Source organism: Xenopus laevis, chromosome 5L, assembly GCF_017654675.1.
Source record: "Xenopus laevis strain J_2021 chromosome 5L, Xenopus_laevis_v10.1, whole genome shotgun sequence".
In the NCBI taxonomy this organism is placed as follows: Eukaryota; Metazoa; Chordata; class Amphibia; order Anura; family Pipidae; genus Xenopus; species Xenopus laevis.
In genome coordinates this window covers 50,740,090-50,760,663 of record NC_054379.1, presented here as the reverse complement: position 1 = coordinate 50,760,663, position 20,574 = coordinate 50,740,090, and the positions used below count along the sequence as shown (strand labels likewise).

The 20,574-nt window shown below is 39.0% G+C and overlaps 1 protein-coding gene across 2 annotated transcripts in view; it reads right to left on the bottom strand.

Moving 5' to 3' along the window:
• tbc1d32.L (TBC1 domain family member 32 L homeolog) overlaps window positions 1-20,574 on the bottom strand; it is a 62,519-nt gene that overhangs the window by 3,335 nt on the left and 38,610 nt on the right. The window contains exons 22-32 of one of the 2 annotated variants that reach the window (XM_041562734.1): window positions 19,870-19,989; window positions 19,039-19,127; window positions 18,050-18,172; window positions 16,416-16,524; window positions 14,467-14,560; window positions 12,774-12,896; window positions 5,731-5,814; window positions 4,655-4,718; window positions 4,129-4,250; window positions 3,393-3,547; window positions 1,749-1,889 (exon numbers count right to left, since the gene is read on the bottom strand). In XM_041562734.1, the coding sequence (XP_041418668.1) occupies window positions 1,749-1,889; window positions 3,393-3,547; window positions 4,129-4,250; window positions 4,655-4,718; window positions 5,731-5,814; window positions 12,774-12,896; window positions 14,467-14,560; window positions 16,416-16,524; window positions 18,050-18,172; window positions 19,039-19,127; window positions 19,870-19,989 (1,224 nt within the window). Of the gene's footprint in view, window positions 1-1,748; window positions 1,890-3,388; window positions 3,548-4,128; window positions 4,251-4,654; window positions 4,719-5,730; window positions 5,815-12,773; window positions 12,897-14,466; window positions 14,561-16,415; window positions 16,525-18,049; window positions 18,173-19,038; window positions 19,128-19,869; window positions 19,990-20,574 lie in introns of those variants that run through there. The other variant, XM_041562735.1, reaches the window with a different exon arrangement.

The following is a 20,574-nucleotide window of genomic DNA, read 5'->3' as shown; positions in this document are numbered from 1 at the left end:
CATAAGATTGCCTTGGTTGTAACCAACGTTTTCATTTGAGGTGAGTGTTTATATTACAGGCACACATTCAGTGATTAGGAGGGCAATAAAGAGACCTTTTACTTGCAGTACTATCAAAGTACTTACATACTCTTTTCTTTAATGGTTATATTGCTCCAGGCTTACCTTGTGATCCTCTGAGTACACTTTAAAACTTATAGAATAGATTTCTGCCAGTACCCTTGCCTTGGACTCATTTACTGAGCACTGCCATTACAACAGGGTTGTGCCATGTCATGCCCCTTGCAGAGCCTCGACTTTAATGAAACAAAGTGCCTCCAAAAATATTGAATAACTATGTTTTCATAAATCCTAGGGACACAACATCCTTTGGGATGGCCTATTTATCAAAATTCTAAATTTGTGTACTTCGAATACACTTCAATTACAAAAAATCAAAATTCTATTGAATAAAATTGTGAAAAATAACTTACATTACTTGCATTTGTACTTTATAGCTTTCAATGGGTCGAAAAATTAAAAAAACTTTAAATTTGGCATAGACAGCAGCCACTGGGAGTCATTTATCAACACTGGGCAAATTTGCCCATGGGCAGTAACCTATGGCAACCAATCAAATTCCTGCATTCATTGTTCTACTTGCTGCTGGCTTCAAAAAGCTAATCACTGATTGGTTACTATAGGTAACTGCCCATGGGCAAATTTGCTCAGTGTTGATAAATGACCCCACTGTCTTTTACATGAACTTGGTAGTTTTTAGATTTCAAAATTTTACATTTAACATTTTTCTCATAGTTTGTAGCGTGGAAGTTTCAGTGCAAAGAAAATTAAGTCGTGGCTAAAAATTTGAATGTTGATAAATCACCCCCAAGTGTAAAATTGATTCACTTTAACAAAGGTCAAGAGATTCACTGACAAATATATAGTGGATAATGTACCCCCTACTGTAATTTATAAAGATATTATGTCACGAGGAGTTATGTGACCATATAAATTTTATACAGGTTACATAACTCCGAGGTGACTTCTAATATCTTTATAAATTTCATTAGGGGGTACATTATGCATTATAATCTACATTTTGTGTGAAATGTCGGGAGGGGAGTGGGTGGGGTCGGCGTCCAATTCTGGTCGTCGGCGTCCAATTTGGGCACGCCGGTGTTCAATTTGAATGCGGCAGTCGTCCAATTTGCACACGCTGCGTAAAATTTAGCGGCTGATGTCAGAACGAGCCATTTATAAGGATATAATTTACAGTCTGGTCCCATAGGGAAATGACCAGACTGTAGATTATATAGTGAATAAAGTACCCCCTCTTGTAAAATATAAGGATATTATAAGTTACCGAGGAGTTTCATGACCATATAAAAACATGAGGCCAAAGGCCGATTGTTTTTATACGGGTCATGGAACTCCAAGGTAACTTCTAATATCCTCATATTTTACGACTGGGGGTACTTTATTTATTATAATACACAAATTTCAGTGAGTCATGTGACAGAAATGACATCAGAACTCACCGTTTATAACTGATGACATCAGAACTCACCATTTATAAGGATATAATTTACAAGATATTCATGGCTTTTGTGTATTATATAAATATAATACACATGTATATCCTTTAAATTATATCCTATAGAAATCTATATATCCACATTTAAGCTTATTCTCTTATTCTGTCTGTATCCAAAATGTTTCAAGTGAAAAGACAATCAGGGAAGAATGATAATAAATTGAAACATTACCTGGGAAGGAGTAAAACCAGACATACGGAAGGCTGAAAAGACGAGTGGCACCTCTGATTTCAACAGCATTTCAATGTAGTGTGCTGTACAGTAATATATGGGATGAATTCCAGACTGTGCAATATTATCAGGCAAGTGCTTCTGCGATGAACAAGAAAATTGCACTTTTTATGCTTGCAGTGCTACAATTCCTCATTTTATATACACACATTAACATTTTAATTTTTACATTTACATTTTTTGTAATGTATTCATACTGAATGCTCAGGTTCCAAGTGCATTTACTAATGTAAATATCATATAAATACAGTAAGCTTGTACATTGTTTTGCTTTGCTTTGCCTTAGTGCTATGTATCTACAGCATCACTAGGATTTATAGGTTTCACAAGAATTGCAGTACATTAAACATCACTTAATATGTACTTCTTTAATGACTGGCAAAACGAATAGTGAAAATAATGATAACTAAAAATGTTTAAGCTATTTTATGGCTGACACAGCTACCTGAGCCATCGCTGAAGAAATGCTAGAAAAATGAACATTCATTAAGGGGGTTATTTATTAAAGTCCGAATGCCAAAAACTCAAAACATTTTCAATTGGTCTTCATTATTTATTCTTTATAGTTTTTAAGTTATTTTTGCCTTCTTTTTCTGACTCTTTCCAGATTTCAAATGGGGGTCACTCACCCATTCTAAAAACAAATGCTCTGTAAAGCTACAAATATATTGTTATTGCTACTTTTTATTACTCATCGTTCTATTCAGGCTTTCTCCTAATTATATTCCACTTTATTATTTGAGTTAATGCATGGTTGCTAGGGTAATTTGGACGCTAGCAACCAGATTGCTGAAATTGCAAACTGGAGAGTTATTGAATAAAAAGTTAAATAAATCAAAAACACAAATAATAAAAAATGAACACCAATTGCAAATTGTCTCAGAATATCACTTCCTACATCATACTAAAAGTTAACTCAAAGGTGAACAACCCCTTTAAAGATATTTATATACTGAAATTATCACTGATGTGTTATAAACGCTGTTTACTGATTTGTTTAGCTGTTTACTTCTTATTTCTAGAAGGTGTTCAAATATGTTTTTGCTCAAAGCATATACTGCACATAAAATAAAATCTTATGTTTGCCCACATCTAGTAACCCATAGCAATCACTTGAATGTTTGTTTTCAAACACCTGACCAGTAAATGCTACCTATTGATTAGTTGCTATGGGTAACTAGACATGTAGTACACTTAAAAGGGGGGTTCACCTTTAAGTTAACTTTTAGTATGTTATAGAATGGCCAATTCTTAGCAACCTTTCAATCGGTCCTCTTTTTTTAAAATCTTTTTTTTATAGTTTTTGAATTATTTGCCTTCCTCTTCTGACTCTTTCCAGCTTTCAAAAACTGCTAAAATTCCAAACTGGAGAGCAGCTGAACAAATCGCTAAAAATAATTAAAAACCCAAAAATAAAAAAAAGTAAAGACCAATTGTAAATTGTCTCAGAATAACACTCTCTACATCATACTAACATTTAATTTAAGGTGAACAATCACTTTAACCACTTTCATCTCTAATTTGTTTAAGTAGACCAAACATTTACACATATTTATATATCCAGTGATGAAAAGGATTACCTACAGACATGTGAAGCCGTGGCAGCCAGAGATACGCAGAGGCAAGAAGTCTAGAGAAAATCCTAAGAAATTCTGAAGTTTTCTTCCCATCTCCCAACATTATCATAAAAACAGAAGATGCAAACCAGTCGTGACCTGGATAACTTCCCTGCAAATAACCTGGATGATTGAAAAAGTTAAGGATATCTATGCACTATGTATATGTGTATGCAGACATTTACTATTTTCATATTTTTATCATTCCTCTGCTGTAAAATAAAAGCAGAAGAGTGATACATAAAACAAAATACATTCACATTTTACATAGACCACAATAGCCAACCAGAAGCTTAATAATTCATATGAAAGGGAACAATCAAACTATTTTGTCAAAACCGGACTGAAAATGATACTTGCTAAAAAGCAGGTGTAGTGCAGTCCTCAAAAGCTAAACTTAAGCTGAGGGCACACAGGGCATACGTCTGCTTTTCTCCGCCTTCGTTTTGTATGCAGGCAGAAATAAGTGGATCCGCTTCAGTCTGCTACTGTGTTTCGCTCCTCTGACTGCAGCTTCAGAGAGGGAAGATCAGGCAGAAAAACATGAAGGCATGCATTTTCAGGCAGATCTCTGCTTTGTGTAGCTGAGGCTGTGCCTGTCAGTGAAGCTACACACAGTAGCAGATAGTAGCAGATCCACTTCTCTCCAGACCATACTCCCTGTGTGCATATTAGTAAAATACTAATATTAAATAAAAGGATACGTAATGGAGAGTTTGGGCCACTCTGTTGCAGATTGAGATAGCTCTCACACTGTTTTAGCACTTGAATAAATCCTTGTTCGCTGGTGCTTGCGTCTGCCAGAATGCCGAGATGCCTGCCATACCTTTATAATAAATGTACAAAAGTGTAAGGGTAAAAGGGTGCCTTCATTTAATGTTAGTATCTTAATTAATGCACTTTATTTCACTGCTTGACAGTGGATCATGTGTACGAAATTGGACTGCACCCAAGTTGAGATTACTGCATATGCAGAGGTTTGTACATGTATATATATACACTATCACTCACATGCTGTAGTACAACAGAGCCTGGATGCAGCCCATAAGTAGATATATCCCAGTGGTACAAAGAAGATCTGCACTCACAGGGGTTATAAGCATTTAAATGTGCATTTATTTGGTAGATTAACTTTAGGCTGGGACTCAATGGAAATATTTTTTCGAATATTGTAAATTACATTAATTGCTAATAGGGTGGAAAAAAACAAGAATGTTTATAAAATGTTACCTTATAACAATTTTAACACCAAGTTGTTGGACCGCAGTGAGAGTCTGATATTGAGTATCCACATCTAAATGAAGGAAAGAACATATCTTTTATTGCTTTCGTAACATAAATATGCAAAGTTGAAAATGTAAAAGGGTATCTTTCTACATAACTGCATCTAAAATAGGAAGCAAAATTTTATATTAATGTAATAAAGTCCAGGCAGGAAAAAAATTAACTATTCAGATAATTTGATTGTAAGCTTCAAAAATCATTTCTGGGTAAATTAATACATTTAAAAATAAATTGTTACAGGAAAAAGAAATATATTTAATTTCATATTTACCTAGTAAAATTTGCCTATGTGTTTTGATACACTTCCGTTTATCGGTCTTTGCTCCTCTTTAAATTTGCTAGACAACATGATTCTTAAATGCTAAACTGGATAATAATCAAAATTATTTATTTTAAGCCTGCCCACATCACATTCCAGCTCTGGCTACTCCCTCTCTGGGGGGTTATTTATCAACATATATATTATTTTTTCGCAATTCAAATTTTTTTGTGCTGAATATCATGAATGTAAATTTTTTTATTGAAAACGCAATAAAAATTATGAATTTTAAGTATTCAAGTAATGATATTCATTACTTTTTTTATATTTAGACTTTTTTATAAATAAGGAAACATTTGTGTTTTTTTTTTCAATTGTGAGTTTATTCGATTTATAAAAATCATTTAACATTACACAAATCTGAATTTTGATATAAAGGCCTACTAGTGTTTATGGCCTGGTGCATGACGACAATGGCATGCATAAATGGAAGTCCAGACACAGGTGCTAAAATGGTGGCTAAATGGTTCATGATACACACTAAACTCCTAGTGCACTGGGCTATCGTTCATAAATAAGCATAATTGAGCTTTATTTGCTATGAATTGGCAGAAGGCTTGTGGCACACACATGAACAGGAAGGAGGGCACTAGTTGGAACATACAACAGACCCCATAACCTGCTCTGGTCCACCCTCATTTTATCCATCTGTCTATCTAGCTATCTATCCATCATATTGAATACATATATAAAATAGACTTACCCGTGTATTCCAAATGACCAAAACAACAGTTGGAAGGACTCTGACCAAGGTATAGTACATATTTTTCTAGCAATTCTCCACAAACTGAAAAAATACAAAAAAAAAAAAGGTTATTTAAACACTGTCAACATTCAACACTATCACCTAATCGATCAGAATGACGTTCGACTGCATAACATTCTGATGAACTGACCCAGGTGTCGGTGCCTCCTTATTACAGACTAAGCATATATACCACCTCTGGTTTCGGCCAGAAACACCCCCGATTAGGAAGCTGTTTTTGCCACAGAGAATCTTAATAATTTCATCTGAGAAATCAAACCTAGCATGGTAATTACTGCAACTGCTAAAGCAAATATAAATAATATGCATTTAAAATACAAAGTTGAGGGGTAATTCACCTTAAGGGGGTAGTTCACCCTTGAGTTATCCTTTGGTATGTTATAGAATGGCTAATTGTAAGCAATTTTTTTAATTGGCTTTCAATTTTTTCTTTTTAATAGTTTCTGAATTGTTTGCCTTGTTTGCCTCCTGCTTTGAAATTGGGGTCACTGACCCCATCTAAAAAAACAGATGCTCTGTAAGGATAAAAATTTAGTTATTGCTACTCATCTTTCTTCAGGCATCTTCTACTCATATTCAAGTCTCTTATTCATATCAATGTAAGGTTGATATGGTAATTTGGACGCTAGCAACCAGATTGCTGAAAACAGGATTTTTAATACTTACCGTTAAATCTGTTTCTCTGTAGTCATAAGGGGGACACAGGGAACCATGGGGTTAAGCTCCATCGTCCAGGAGGAAGGACACTTGAATATTAATTAATTAAGGGGCGTGCCCTTCAGGCTTTACCCCCTACACTGTACCTTCCTATTCAGTTTGTCCCAAAGCTGCGAACGTAATCACCGAATAATTCACAGGCAGAAAGTAAACAGTGAAACTGAACAAAACTAGACCAAAGGTCAATAGCTCGACAAGGGCGGGAAGCCCTGTGTCCCCCTTATGACTACAGAGAAACAGATTTAACGGTAAGTATTAAAAATCCTGTTTTCTCTGTCGTCTTAGGGGGACACAGGGAACCATGGGGACTTAACAAAGCAGTCCCAAAACAGCAGGGTGGGAGCGAGCTATAATTATATACAATGAGTACTGCAGAATTATTTAAGTACTGAATGCAACACCTTACGCCCGAGAGAAGCCTCGGCTGAGGAAAAGGTGTCAACTTTGTAAAATTTGGAGAAAGTATGAACAGAAGACCAGGTAGCCGCCTTACAGATCTGCTCCAAGGAAGCAGAGTTTCGCCACGCCCAGGAGGCTCCCACCACTCTGGTGGAGTGAGCCCTAAGTCCTTCAGGTGACGATCTTCCCTTCGCAGAGTATGCTTGTTTGATTGATTCTCTGATCCATCTCGATATTGTCACTTTTGAGGCTGCCTGGCCCCGACGAGGGCCCGATGGTATAACAAACAGGGCCTGCGATTTTCGGAAAGATTTAGATCTGTCCACATACCATCGTAAGGCTCTGACCACATCCAGATTATGAAGTCTGGGTTCCTTATCATTCTTGGGTTCTGGACATAGAGAAGGAACAACAATTTCTTGGTTCACATGAAAGGCGGAAACTACCTTGGGTAGAAAGGTTGGAACCGTACGAAGAACGGCTTTATCCTTATGGAATATGAGGTAAGGAGGAGCACACGATAAGGCACTAAGTTCAGATACCCGTCTGGTCGATGATATCGCCACAAGGAACACTACCTTATAGGTGATCCATGTATCTGAAATAGAAGATAGTGGTTCGAATGGTGGATCCAGCAGAGCTTCCAACACTTAATTGAGATCCCAGCCAGCCACCGGTGTACGGAATGGCGGCACGATATGGGCCACTCCTTGCAGAAACGTGCGTATCAAGTCTTCATTCGCCAAGCGAGATTGAAACAGGATTGACAAGGCTGACACCTGGACCTTGAGCGAGCTGAGCTTAAGGCCTAATTGTAGTCCTCTTTGTAGAAAGGAAAGAATCCGTGGTAATTGCAATTCAAGGAAGGGAAAATGAGACTCCTTGCACCAATTGAAGTAAGACTGCCAAACTCTGTGGTATGATTTGGAAGATGAGGCCTTTCGAGCTCTTAGCATAGTGAGTATGACTTCTTCATCTAGCCCTTGGCTTCGCCAGACGGACCTTTCAACAGCCATCCTGTCAAAGAGAAGAGTCCGGGGTTGTGGTGTAATATGGGTCCCTGCTGGAGGAGATCTGGTCTGCCGTCTAGCCGTATCGGCTGCTCTATTGACATCTCCTGCAGGTCGGTGAACCAGGTTCTCCGAGGCCAATACGGTGCCACTACAATTACTATCGACTGAGATTGCTTTATCTTTTTGAGGACCCTTGGCAGCATTGGAAGAGGTGGGAAGACGTATGCTAGATCGAATTGCCAGCGCTGAGTCATGGCATCCACCCCCACTGCTAACGGATCTCTGTGGCGGGCAAAGAATCTTGTTACTTTTCGATTGTTTCTGGATGCCATTAAGTCTATGCTGGGAGTTCCCCACTGGTCTGTCAGCTGATTGAACGCCACTGGATGCAGTTCCCATTCTCCTGGATCCAGCTGATTCCGACTGAGAAAGTCCGCCTTTGTGTTGGACACTCCCGGAATGTGTATTGCAGATAATTTTACTGAGTTGTTTTCTGCCCAGAGAAGAATCTGTCTGGCTTCTGCCAGGGCCGCTCGACTTCGCGTCCCTCCTTGACGATTTATGTATGCTACTGTCGTAGCATTGTCGCTTTGGACGCGTATTGGCTTTGCTCTGAGTCGATCTGTCCACTGGACTAGGGCCAACTTTACCGCTCTCAGCTCCAGAATATTTATTGGTAGTTTGGCTTCCTCTGGAGACCATAGCCCTTGAGCAGACTGCTTGTCCCATGTTGCCCCCCAGCCCTGGAGGCTGGCGTCTGTTGATATCACAATCCACTCCGGCGTTGCCCACGATTGACCTCCGGCTAGATTCTCCGATCTCATCCACCACTGTAGATCCGCCCTTGTCTGTTGCGACAATGACATGGAGCGGGATAGAGGTCCCCCTTTCCACGTCGCTAGAATGCTGGCTTGAAGAGGTCGAAGATGTATTTGCGCAAATGGAACTGCCTCGATGGCCGAAACCATTGTTCCCAGTACTTGCATCGCCTTGTGTACTGTTGTGCTTTGACTGGATAGAAGATATCGAACTTGATCTCTGATCCTGGTCTGCTTGTCCATGGGTAAGCTTACAGTTTGTGTAATCGTATCGAATTCCAGGCCTAGGAATATCATTCTGTGACTGGGATCTGGGCTGGACTTCGACCAGTTGATGGTCCATCCGAAGCTCTGGAGTAGCCGAACTGCTCGGTTTAGGTCCTCCTTGGCCCTTGTTTCTGAACTGGCCTTTAACAGGAGGTCGTCCAGGTAGGGGGTCACGGATATCCCCTGCAGTCTCAACGTTGCAGCTGTTACCGCCATCAACTTGGTGAAAACCCTGGGAGCGGACGACAGTCCGAACGGGAGTGCAACGAATTGATAGTGTTTGTTCTTGAAAGAAAAGCGTAGGTAGCGGTGATGGGGGGGCCAAATTGGAACATGTAGGTATGCGTCCCTTATATCCAGGGACATCATAAGTTGCCCCTGTTCCATCCCTCGAATGACTGATCTCAACGTTTCCATCTTGAACCGCACTGATCGAATGAATTTGTTGAGACCCTTGAGGTCGAGCACTGGTCTGAGAGAACCATCCCTCTTTGGTACTGTAAATAGGTTCGAGTAAAAACCGGAGAATCTCTCTTTGGTTGGTACTGGACTGATTACCCCGGATCGCTCCAACTTGTCTATACAATCTAGAAAGGCTTGAGCCTTCTGAGAACAGTGAGGAACTCTGGACATGAGAAACCTTCCGGGTGGTATGCTTGTGAAATCTAAATGATATCCTTCTATCACTATTTCTTTGACCCATGCATCCGAAGAATGCTTTATCCATTCCTCCCGGAATCGAAGTAGTTTGCCCCCTATCCATTCCAACGATTCCGGAGGGGGTGCCCCGTCAGGCTGAGGCGGGCTTCTCCCCTGAGGGTTTGTTGTGAGGCCTGTTGGTTTTCCAGGAGGGCCGGCTTTTCTCACCGGCTTTGGCCCGAAAGTGGGACCGTTGTGGAGAACTGTTTCGCCTTGAAAATCTGCCACTTTGGCCACGAAAAAATTTCCCCCTCCTATTTGAGGTGGGTGCTCTGCCTCTGGCCTGTGGGAGAAAAGTACTCTTCCCCCCCGTCGCCTGGGAGATGATTTTCTCTAGCTCTTCTCCAAACAGACGATGTCCCTTGAAAGGCAGAGAAGTGAGCGACTTTTTGGAACTAAGGTCCGCAGACCAATTTTTTAGCCATAATGTTCTGCGTGCTGCTACGGACAAGGCTGAAGTACGGGCAGTAATTTGTGAAGTATCAAGGGTGGTGTCACAAAGATAACTAGATGCCTCAGCAATAGTCTGTGCCGATGATAACAACTCCTGTCGAGGGACCCCGTCTAGAATGTCCTTGACAAGCGACTCAGACCATGCCTGTATGGCTCTGGACACCCACGCTGAAGCCAGGCAAGGGAGTAGCGCCGACCCTGCAGAAGTGTAAATTGCACGTAGAAACCATTCTAGCCTTCTGTCTGAGGGGTCCTTGAATGCTGCTGCGTCGGTAACTGGTAATGTGGTGAACTTTGACAGTCTAGACACTGGGGCATCAACTGATGGTGGGTTAGACCAAGTATCAACTAGTTCTTTTGGAAAAGGATATGATTTAGAGAATTTTTTAGTTGCCTGAAACTTGTGTTCAGTTGAATTCCACTCATTCTGAACCAAACCTTGAAGTTGTTCATGTTCTGGGAAACAGACTGACGACTTATGTTGCCTCTTGAATAGACTAGATGCATCTCCTGTATGTTTGGGCTTCTGAGATATATTAAGAACCTAAAGGACCCCCTTAATAATCCCGTCTACATCATGAAAACTGTCACGATCCTTTCCTTCATCCTGATGTTCTTCCTCATCTGCGGATGAATACTCAGAAGATCCAACCTCACCTTCAGAGTGAGAAGAGTGTAGCTCAGGGGAAGATTCGTCAGACACAGAAGGGTTGACAGTGTCCCCTCTTGCGTCGTCCACAAGTCTACGCTTGCCACCAGTCCTATGGCTAAGCTTAACTAGAGCCTTTCCTAGGTTATCTGCGATGGCAGGCAACCCTTGTAATGATGCCAGAGATTGAGACAATTGGACCGCCCATAGAGGGGGAGGTGGCTCTGCTGCAGCTCCAGAGTCTAAATCCTGAGGTACAATTTGTGGAGTAGTCACAGCTGAAGCAGCTGAGAGACCCCCAGGAGCAGTAGTTTCCCCCTGCCCCAAGGAGCAGGACCCACACAGCGGCTCACCCTGGCCCCCTGGAAACTTTTTCTGGCATTTTGAACAAGCAAGGTATCTCACCTGTGCTGTTGAGGGCCCCTTCCCCCCTGCCCTTGTGAACAGTCCCACTGACCTACCTTCTGCCATAGTATAGGAAGGTAGAGAGAAAAGGGTACTGCCTGAAGCAACCGCTAGTCTTTTAGCCAGTTCTGATAGCTGCCTGCTGCTCTCCCTTCGGATCTCCGTTCCAAAATGGCTTCTGGAACGCAAGTTGCGTTCCAAACCGTGCGCGCATGCGCACAAACGCTCTCCTTCGCGCCAAAAGAAAATGGCCGCCAGGCAGCAGAGAAAGTGGAACGCATTGCGTTCCACTTCATTGCGCTGAGAGATGGAACCCTCAGTCGCTACAGAGAGCCGCAACGGAGCCTCCCCCATCCACCTCCCTCCAGAGTCACCACCAGAATGCGCAATGGAAGCGCAAACACCGGCCAGACCCTGAAGGCAAGGAAGGGTAGGGACAGGAGACACCAGAAGGAGCCGAGGAGAAGGTAGAGCTGGCGCTGGAGAGAGAGAGAGCAGGGAGGGAGGGGGGGGGGGGGTGGGGGTAGCCCCAAAATCATTAGGCAACGTTACTGCAGTAACACAGGCAATGTGCCACTTACCCCCACACCGGCCAAACCTTCTGCCCTGAATCAGTCAGCACAGGCAATGTCTGGGTGGTCGATATAGCAACAGCTAGAGAGTGACCCCAGTGTGTTTCACCTCGTAGGGGGCTTCCTATTTAAAGACAGGTAACCCTGCTTTCAGGCCTCACCCCGGGTATCAGCCATGGGCTGAACGTGGAATCACGCGTCGGTCCAACCTCCCGGGAGCAGGACACTTAAAAAACTGAATAGGAAGGTACAGTGTAGGGGGTAAAGCCTGAAGGGCACGCCCCTTAATTAATTAATATTCAAGTGTCCTGCCTCCTGGAGGATGGAGCTTAACCCCATGGTTCCCTGTGTCCCCCTAAGACGACAGAGAAATTGCAAACTGAAGAGCTGCTGAATAAAAAGTCAATACTATAGTTCAAAAATCACAAATAATAAAAAATGAAAACCAATTGCACTTTGTCTCTGAATATCACTCTCTACATCATACTAAAAGTTAATTTAAGGGTGAACAACTATTAACATAGAATGTCCATGCTATTTGGCTTTATTATATTTTATAGTTTCTGAATCACTTGGCTTCCTTTTCTGCTGCCTCTTTCCAGCATGCAAATGGGGATCACTGACCCTGCTCTGTGATGCTACTGTGATGTAGCTATGCAATGCTACAGTGCCATTGTTATACCTTTTATTACTTATCTTTCTTTCTATTCATGAACATTCCTATTTATCTTCAAGTCTTGCATTCAAATCCCTACCTGGTTGTTAGGGTAACTGGATCCCAGCCACAAATTAGTTGCATAAATCCCAAACTGAACAAAAAAAATCAAATACAAAAAAATAAAAAATGAAGACCAGTTGCAATTAATGTCTAAATCACACTAAACTGTAATTAAAAGATGGACTACCACTTAAGTATAGGAGGTTGGGGGGATAATAATGAAAACTTCTAGCGTCTTTTAAGGTTCTGTGACATCTATGTAATACTTACACTTTCCACTTAACTCATCAGGTTTTGTTTTGATAGTTTTGCAAAACAGTTTTCTGCAATTCTCCAACCAGTTCGGTTTTGTATCAACATTTTTACAAAACAGGTTCTTGTAGATTTCACTATCTGGATGCAATTAGAAAAAAAGGAGTTAGCTTTTGGTTATGTACTCTGTTCAGTTATGTGCACTGGCCTTTCACAGTACAGCCAGATACTATAAACATTAGTCTATGAGGGCATTGCAGCTGATATATAATAACAGCATACCTTGGGCAAGCTTGGCCTTGTACCAAGGTACAGGAACTCTTCATTTATTAATTACATGATGATTAGTTTTTAAAGGACCAGTAACAGCAAACATTTTCTAAAAAAAATTTGTTAGTATGCTAAGAAAAATAGACACCAACACATATTAAACTTTAAAATCGTTACCGTAAGTCTTTATTAAAAAATAACTTACCGTAACTCTGCTTGCGCTCCTCTTCAGAAACGGCGACAGGGCGACGATCCATCGTGTGGTGCTCGATTTCTCCTCCCTGGCTATCTCATATAAGGAAGGCAGGGAGGAGAAATAGAGCGCCGCACGATGGATCACCAATCGCCTTTTCTAAAAAGGTAAGTTATTTCTTAATAAAGACTTATAAACTTTAAAGTTTAATATGTGTTGGTGTCTTTTTTTCATAGCATATTAACAATTTTTTTTTACTGTTACTGGTCCTTTAAGTGCCTTGTTTGCTTTTGGGTCACAGTCAGTTTAAAGGCTTCACATGACTACACCAGAGGAACTTGTAGGGCACTAGCCCTTGTAGCAATTGCATGGATTTTGCTACACACAAAACTGAAGCTTGAAGGGGACCCTACCAGTGTTATTGTGGGCCTAGCAATTATCCTGAACTCCGACTGCTACAGCAGTATTCAGGCAATTACAACTAAAGCCTATAGAGGGTCAACTTTGAGTGTTCTGCTGTCCATTAAAACTCATGGCCAATTTCCTAGGTTTATTGAAGTAGAGATTAGAAGTAAATGAACCCCACCATTACACCATTAATGTGGCTTAATTAATTGTAAAGTGCTATGTGCTAAAAGTGGTTCAAAACTGATCACAATTCATTATTATCAAATTGATTTAACTTAAAGGAATTGTTCAGTGTGAAAATAAAAACTGTATAAATAGATAGGCTGTGCAAAATAAAAAATGTTTCTAATATAGTTAGTTAGGCAAAAATGTAATGTATAAAGGCTGGAGTGACTGGATGTCTAACATAATAGCCTGAAAACTATTATATCTAAAGTGTCAGTGCCCAAGATAAATTAATAAATTAATTAAACTAGTGCTTGCAATTTATTGAAATAAAAGTTAGGAAAAGGAAATTAAAGGTGGAGCTGTCCCAATCACTACTATCTAGATTGTTTTCTATCTAAACCCTGGGACACCACAATGAGTGTTTGATTAATTCAGCCCCTGTATATTAGGTAATAAAAATTATATAAAATGTATCTTATAAAAAGCTGATATAGATCAAGTTAAAAAGGAGAATTTTGCCGACTCACGTTTCTCATAATGCTTTCTCAAGGCAAGTCAGCTAACAAAGTTAGCTTATTAATTGTTTAGGTTAATAAACAATTAGATATACAAATATAAAAACATACCAGAAACAGAGCAGATTGTAATGTATATACTTGCGGTGAAAGTTACCTTGTTTGAGGTCATTCTTCAGACACATTTCTGACATATAACACTTTGGCAATGGATGAGATGAAAACATAGGCCAAGGATATGGATCATTATTCTAGGCAAAGAAATGCCAAATGTTAGAATTGTTTTTAGGATGTTTAGAAGTCAATTTTTTTTTAGCTAAAATGCTGGTTCCTAAATAACTTGTCTCAGCTGGTAGAGAGTGGGAGGACCTGAAGCTACCGACTAAGCCAGCTGCTCTTGCGCTATTTTGGATCAGCCTCTATTTTCTAGATAACTGCTCTCAGAAGCAATTTGGTGCATGTCAATGTATGTAAAGTATTGGGTCCAAAAAAGCACTCTGCACTTAGGCTTGCATTAGTAAATCAGCCTTGCATAATACAGATTGAGGGGAAGTCTGATATAATAGACACAGCTTTTTTTATGAAAAGTGTTTTATATAAATATATATATAATACACAAGAGCCATGAATATCCTGTAAATTATATCCTTATAAACAGTGAGTTCTGATGTCATCAGTTATAAACGGTGAGTTCTGATGTCATTTTTGTCACATGACTCATTAAAACATGAGTATTGTAATAAATAAAGCACCCCCAGTTGCAAAATATGAGGATATTAGAAGTTACCTCGTTGTTCCATGACCTGTATAAAAAGACTCGGCCTTCAGCCTTTTGTGTTTATACGGTCATGAAACTCCTCGGTAACTTATAATATCCTTATATTTTACAAGAGGGGGTACTTTATTCACTATATATTATATATTAAAGGATGATTCACCTTTAAGTTAACTTTTAGTATGTAATAGAATTAATTCTAAGCAAGTTTTCAATTGACTTCCTTATTTTCTTTTTTATTATTTTTAAATTCTTTGCCTTTTTCTTCCGACTCTTTCCATCTTTCTAATGGGTGTCACTGACATCATCTAAAAATATTAGGCTACACATTTATTGCTATTACAGCTTTTTATTACTCATCTTTCTATTCAGTCCCTCTCCTATTCATATTCAAGTCTCTTATTCAAGAGGGTCTTCAGCACACAGAACCTATAGCCTGGGCTAGAATTGCACAAGTGCTCTCCTTTAGAGTAGGGATATACACAGTGAACATTTGCAAATAGCCCAGAGCATAGAAAATAGATACAAATGTTAGAAAATACAAAGCGAGGGTGTCACTCTGGACAACACAATGTGCCATATGATTAAAATAGCAGAAATAACTTCAGTAGAAGAGTTGCATTTAAATATTTAAACTGAAGTTATTTATCTGCTGTCACTAATATCTAATAACCATTCTTTGGTTTGACCATCAGGTAATTTTTGGTCAATAAAAACATCTCACAGGCTACAGAGACTAATCAACTTTCCATTTTGCTCCCAATGAACTACTTTTAATATAAAGGTATATATCAGTACTATTAATTGTAGTATAGATTCCTGTGTTATATAGGGTGTCTGTGGTGATGCCCTGAAATTGAAAAAATTGATTGTCACTGTACAGTAAAGCCATGCACAGACCTCTAATAAGGTATACACATTAGTGCATATAACGTCCGCTATGGTTATTTGAAAGAGGAATCATAGATAAGTAAGGATTGATGTAACGGTAAGGCATCAGAACCATAATAATACCATTTTGTATACTCTCAAAATTAATTCCTAAATGAATGCTGTCACCTAGCAGAGAGATACATAATAAGAACCAGAGGGAGGAATACTATTTGCCTAATCCCATTACAAAAGGACTAAAATCACCTATAAATCACCTTTATATTTATGCAGAAAAGTTGGCTTTTAACTTTTCCCTTCCCTCTTGTATTAAAGAACGCCCATTTCTGTATCATCGACTACTTTATTTAGGTGTAATACTATGCATTGTTTATGTTTATGCCGGTGTAAGAATGTGTAATAATGTTCTTGTTCATTTTAAAGAATTCAGATTAAATCACCTCAATCAAGGATCTGGGGGGTAAAACACGCTCATTTGGTCCACCAATGACATTCACACGAATCAGTATGTGGTTTCTTTCCACGGACAAGGCATCAATGATAATGTTACTGTGAATATACATACAAGCACCATTAGTATATTTTTCTCACCTGATGGATTTATTTAACCCCCCAAAAAAAAACCAAAAAAAAACCCTACATTTACTACATCATACTATATTAGCAAAATTTAAGACATTTCTGTGCTAAGAATGAGAAATAAATTGTGTTCAGTAAAACAACAAGCCTGCATGATTTGGTCCGCTAAATTTTCAGACAGTAAGATACCATGGAAATATTTTTTTAAAAAACACAAAACAATTTTAATGGGGGTAGCTGAAAGCCTTGTTTTAATTCCACAATGCCCCACATTTAGCTTGACATAAGTTCAATTTGTACTCAATTAGGAAAACTATTTTTATTTTTCTAGTGCAGGAAGCTCATGCTGTCCTGTCTTGTCCTGGCAAACAGCAAAACTGTGCGTAGGTATTAGATGAAGCGCTTGATAACCCCCTCCTCCAGTGGGATACTGAATGCCTGATCCAGGTGGAGAGCAGCACTATAATCACTGATCCAATCAGACTGGCGAGAATATCAGAAAACTATTAGCAGGCATTATGAATATATAAATATATTATGTAAATATATATATTAAAAAAGCTGTTATAAAAATGAGAAATGTACATACAGAATACCCAATGGGGGAAAAGGGGAGCAGGGGATGCAAAGTGGTGAAAGAATGTGCAGAGAGTGATAAAACAATGGGGGAAAAAAGCAGAGCAGAGGAAAGACGGAAAGAAGAGAGGAAAGCACAGTTTGGAAGGTATAAAATAGAGGTTGAAAGGGGAGCAAAAGGAAGAGGAGATTACAAGTATTGTAATTCTCGCTACAATATTCTCATTTATACTATCTGTAGGTATGGACTCTATTACACGGAAGCTTGGACTTGGCATTTTTCAGCATTATAACAAAAACAAAACAAAAAGAATAGTTTTGACATTAATTTGGCCCTTTATTTAGCATGAAGTACTAGCTACTGTTTTATTATAACAGAGAAAAAGGGAATCATTTGAAAACATCTGAACCATTTACATTTCTTTAATGCACCACACCACAGTGTAAGGTAATGTATCCAAATGCTATCTATAGTGTCTGTATTTACTGCGCTGCATGGAACTGCCGAACACAAGTGGAAAGCAACCTGTATATAAGAGCCCTAAAACATCCTGCATATGAAGCTTGTGCTGTGTTTGCTTAAAACCATGGGACCTCCAAAGTAAATAAGGAGGTGCTTGAGAAAAAGTAGGAAAGGAGAAATAAAAATGGGAGGATAAAATACAGTTTATAAGAAAGGAATGATTAAAAAAGTAAAGATTAAAATAACGAGTTAGAAGAGGGAAACAGAAGAGAACAGAACAGAATGGGGTTGGAGAATAGACAAGAAAGAGAGCACAAATAAATTGAGAGCAAAAAGAGAACCAAATGAAGAGAATAAAAGGACAAATAGAATTAAGAAAGATTATAGAGATGTTTGTAGAGACACACACACACACACAAAAATCTAGATTTTGCTTTTATTTACATAATGACTTACCCCAGACCTGTAGAGCTCTCAATAACATTTTCTCTCTGAGCATTTAAAAGTATATCAGATACTTTATATTGAGATTCTAAAAGCAGCAATGTGTCAAGATTACAGCACAAAACATTCAGTAACCTGGAAGACAAGCATTACATGTCACACAAATAGTTCAATCAAATACAAGAAAAGAGCTTATAGTTATGTTTTACAAACAAATTCAAAAGAAAAACCAATGCTGGCACCTCCCCGCTCAGTGATTCCAGATACTTGTTGCAAAAGCAGAATTTAATAGTATAAAATTTACATTTCAATGGTCATTAAAACAGTTATTCAGCCCCACAGGCCAGACAACAAACAGAAGGGGGTCAGCAGTAGTCTGCTGTGTGTTATTCTGATAAGGATAATTGGAACTGGGACAAACCAGGCTAACACTATGTGGCATCACAGGAGCTGCCATCACAAATCATATTCCAATACTACTTTTTTGGAAGATTGCTTATGTTGAGGCCCCACTAGGGTAATGCCCCTGACAAGACACCTAACTGCCGGATAATGGCTGTCATGTCACCCAGTCTGCAAGACATATCTGTTGTTACAATTTGAAAGGAATGTTAACATGGTACAGTCAAGTCAATTGTAATATTGTATTATTTTTATCCATGGGATTTAAAACATCATTGCAGTAAATTACCATTAATTGAACACAGCACTTATCATATTCACTAGGTTCCCAGTTGTAAACTGTAGAAACCAATACTAATACAAATATGGGGTCTATTTTTCAAAATGTTTGGAACCTGGAGGTTTTCTGGATAAGGGATCATTCCATAATTTAGATTTCCATACTGTCTACTAAAAAACATTTAAACATAACATAAACTGAATATGAATTACTTTTTTATTATTAGAGAAAAAGGAAATAATTACAAAAATAGAATTATTATTTATTAATAACTATGCAATAAATCTTGATCATTTTTATTAGGCGCCAAGAGCCTTACCGCAATCCAAACATATGTGACTGTTCGTAATTGAACAATGAGCTCCTTTTAGCATCAGAATTTATAACAACAATGCGGTCAAAAACATCCTGTAATAAGAACATATACAAATTACAAAAATGCTGAATTTATGTAATATGACATAAACGTAATCAGTATGACGACTTATTAATAAAAATAAATTAAACATAGTTATCATTAGGTTGTTTAATTTGAAGCTGGCTCATTATTGGTAAATAAAAATTTGATAACTGCAAGGAAAGGTTTCCTAGCTTTTAGCAGAGTTTCTGAAATATAAATACAACTTGGTAGAATAAAAAGTGTTTCAACATGACAGGTGATGTTTTCATCTAATATTATTTAATCGTTAGGGCTTTTCACAGCCATGGTTCACTGGGTAATTTAAGTATATTTTTAATAACCTTTCAACTGGTCTTTTTTTTTAGTTTGTCAACTATTTGCCTTCTTCCTTTTCCTCCTTTCAGATAGGTCACTGACTCAGCAGCTAAATAACCATTGCTCTTTGAGGCTATAATTGTATTGCAACCCACTATCAAGCGCCCTGTCCCCACTACCCAACCCTACCCACACTAGCTGAACCTTAAAACTAACACGGGGACCCACGCAAACCAGATGGGCAGAAGTGATGTCACAGCCAGGTCAGAGGGAAAATTATTTTAACTTTAGGAGGTAGGGGGAATGTGAGCCTGCAATCAGCCTGGATACAACCCCAGACCCCCCCGACACACACACACCATATTCAGGGAATCTGGGTCTTTATTATTGGGTTAACAGATTGTTGATTTAATTCAGTATATGGAGAGTACTTACAGCAAAAGAGGTAGGCATTTCACGGAGGGAGTATTCTTCTTTTGAAGATAAATCTTGCTTTCCTAGCAGCTCATACACAGGTGGATAGGATGAAAGCAAGTTCACAATTGCTATAAAAGACTGAATCAGAAAAAGCATACAGAATATGATGTAGAAAATAGGAAAAAGTCTCCCAGACCACAGCAATTTAACATTCTTCTCAAATGTGTAAGGGAACCATCTACATCATTGCTTCATTGCTGTCCAACTAGTGACCCCCTTGTGTGGCCCCCCACTTTAAGGTCTGATTGCTGTGTTTGCTTACCATGTGTAAACTTTAAAGAGTATCACTGGGGTTTGTTAGTATTTGAACATTATTGTTAGGGGCCCCTAAGGTGTTCAATCATGTGCTGGGGGGGGGCAGTGCCACAGGGGAGGAGGAGGCATATGAATTTAAGGGTATGTCTTAATATATGACTTAACTTTTTTCACATATTAGTGATAACAGATATCCCTGCAGTGAGCACCAACCATTTTGTTTTTTGGGTTGCTACCACCATTAATGTGGATATGGTCTTGGGGTTATATGGGTGTGGTTTAAAGTAGGTGTGGTTTTAAAAATAGGGAGTGGTCAACACTGGCTTCCATTATCGGCCCTCCACCATGTAGGCCAGAAAAATTCCAGCCCTCTGTACCACAGAAGTTCAACAGCACTGATTTACACAA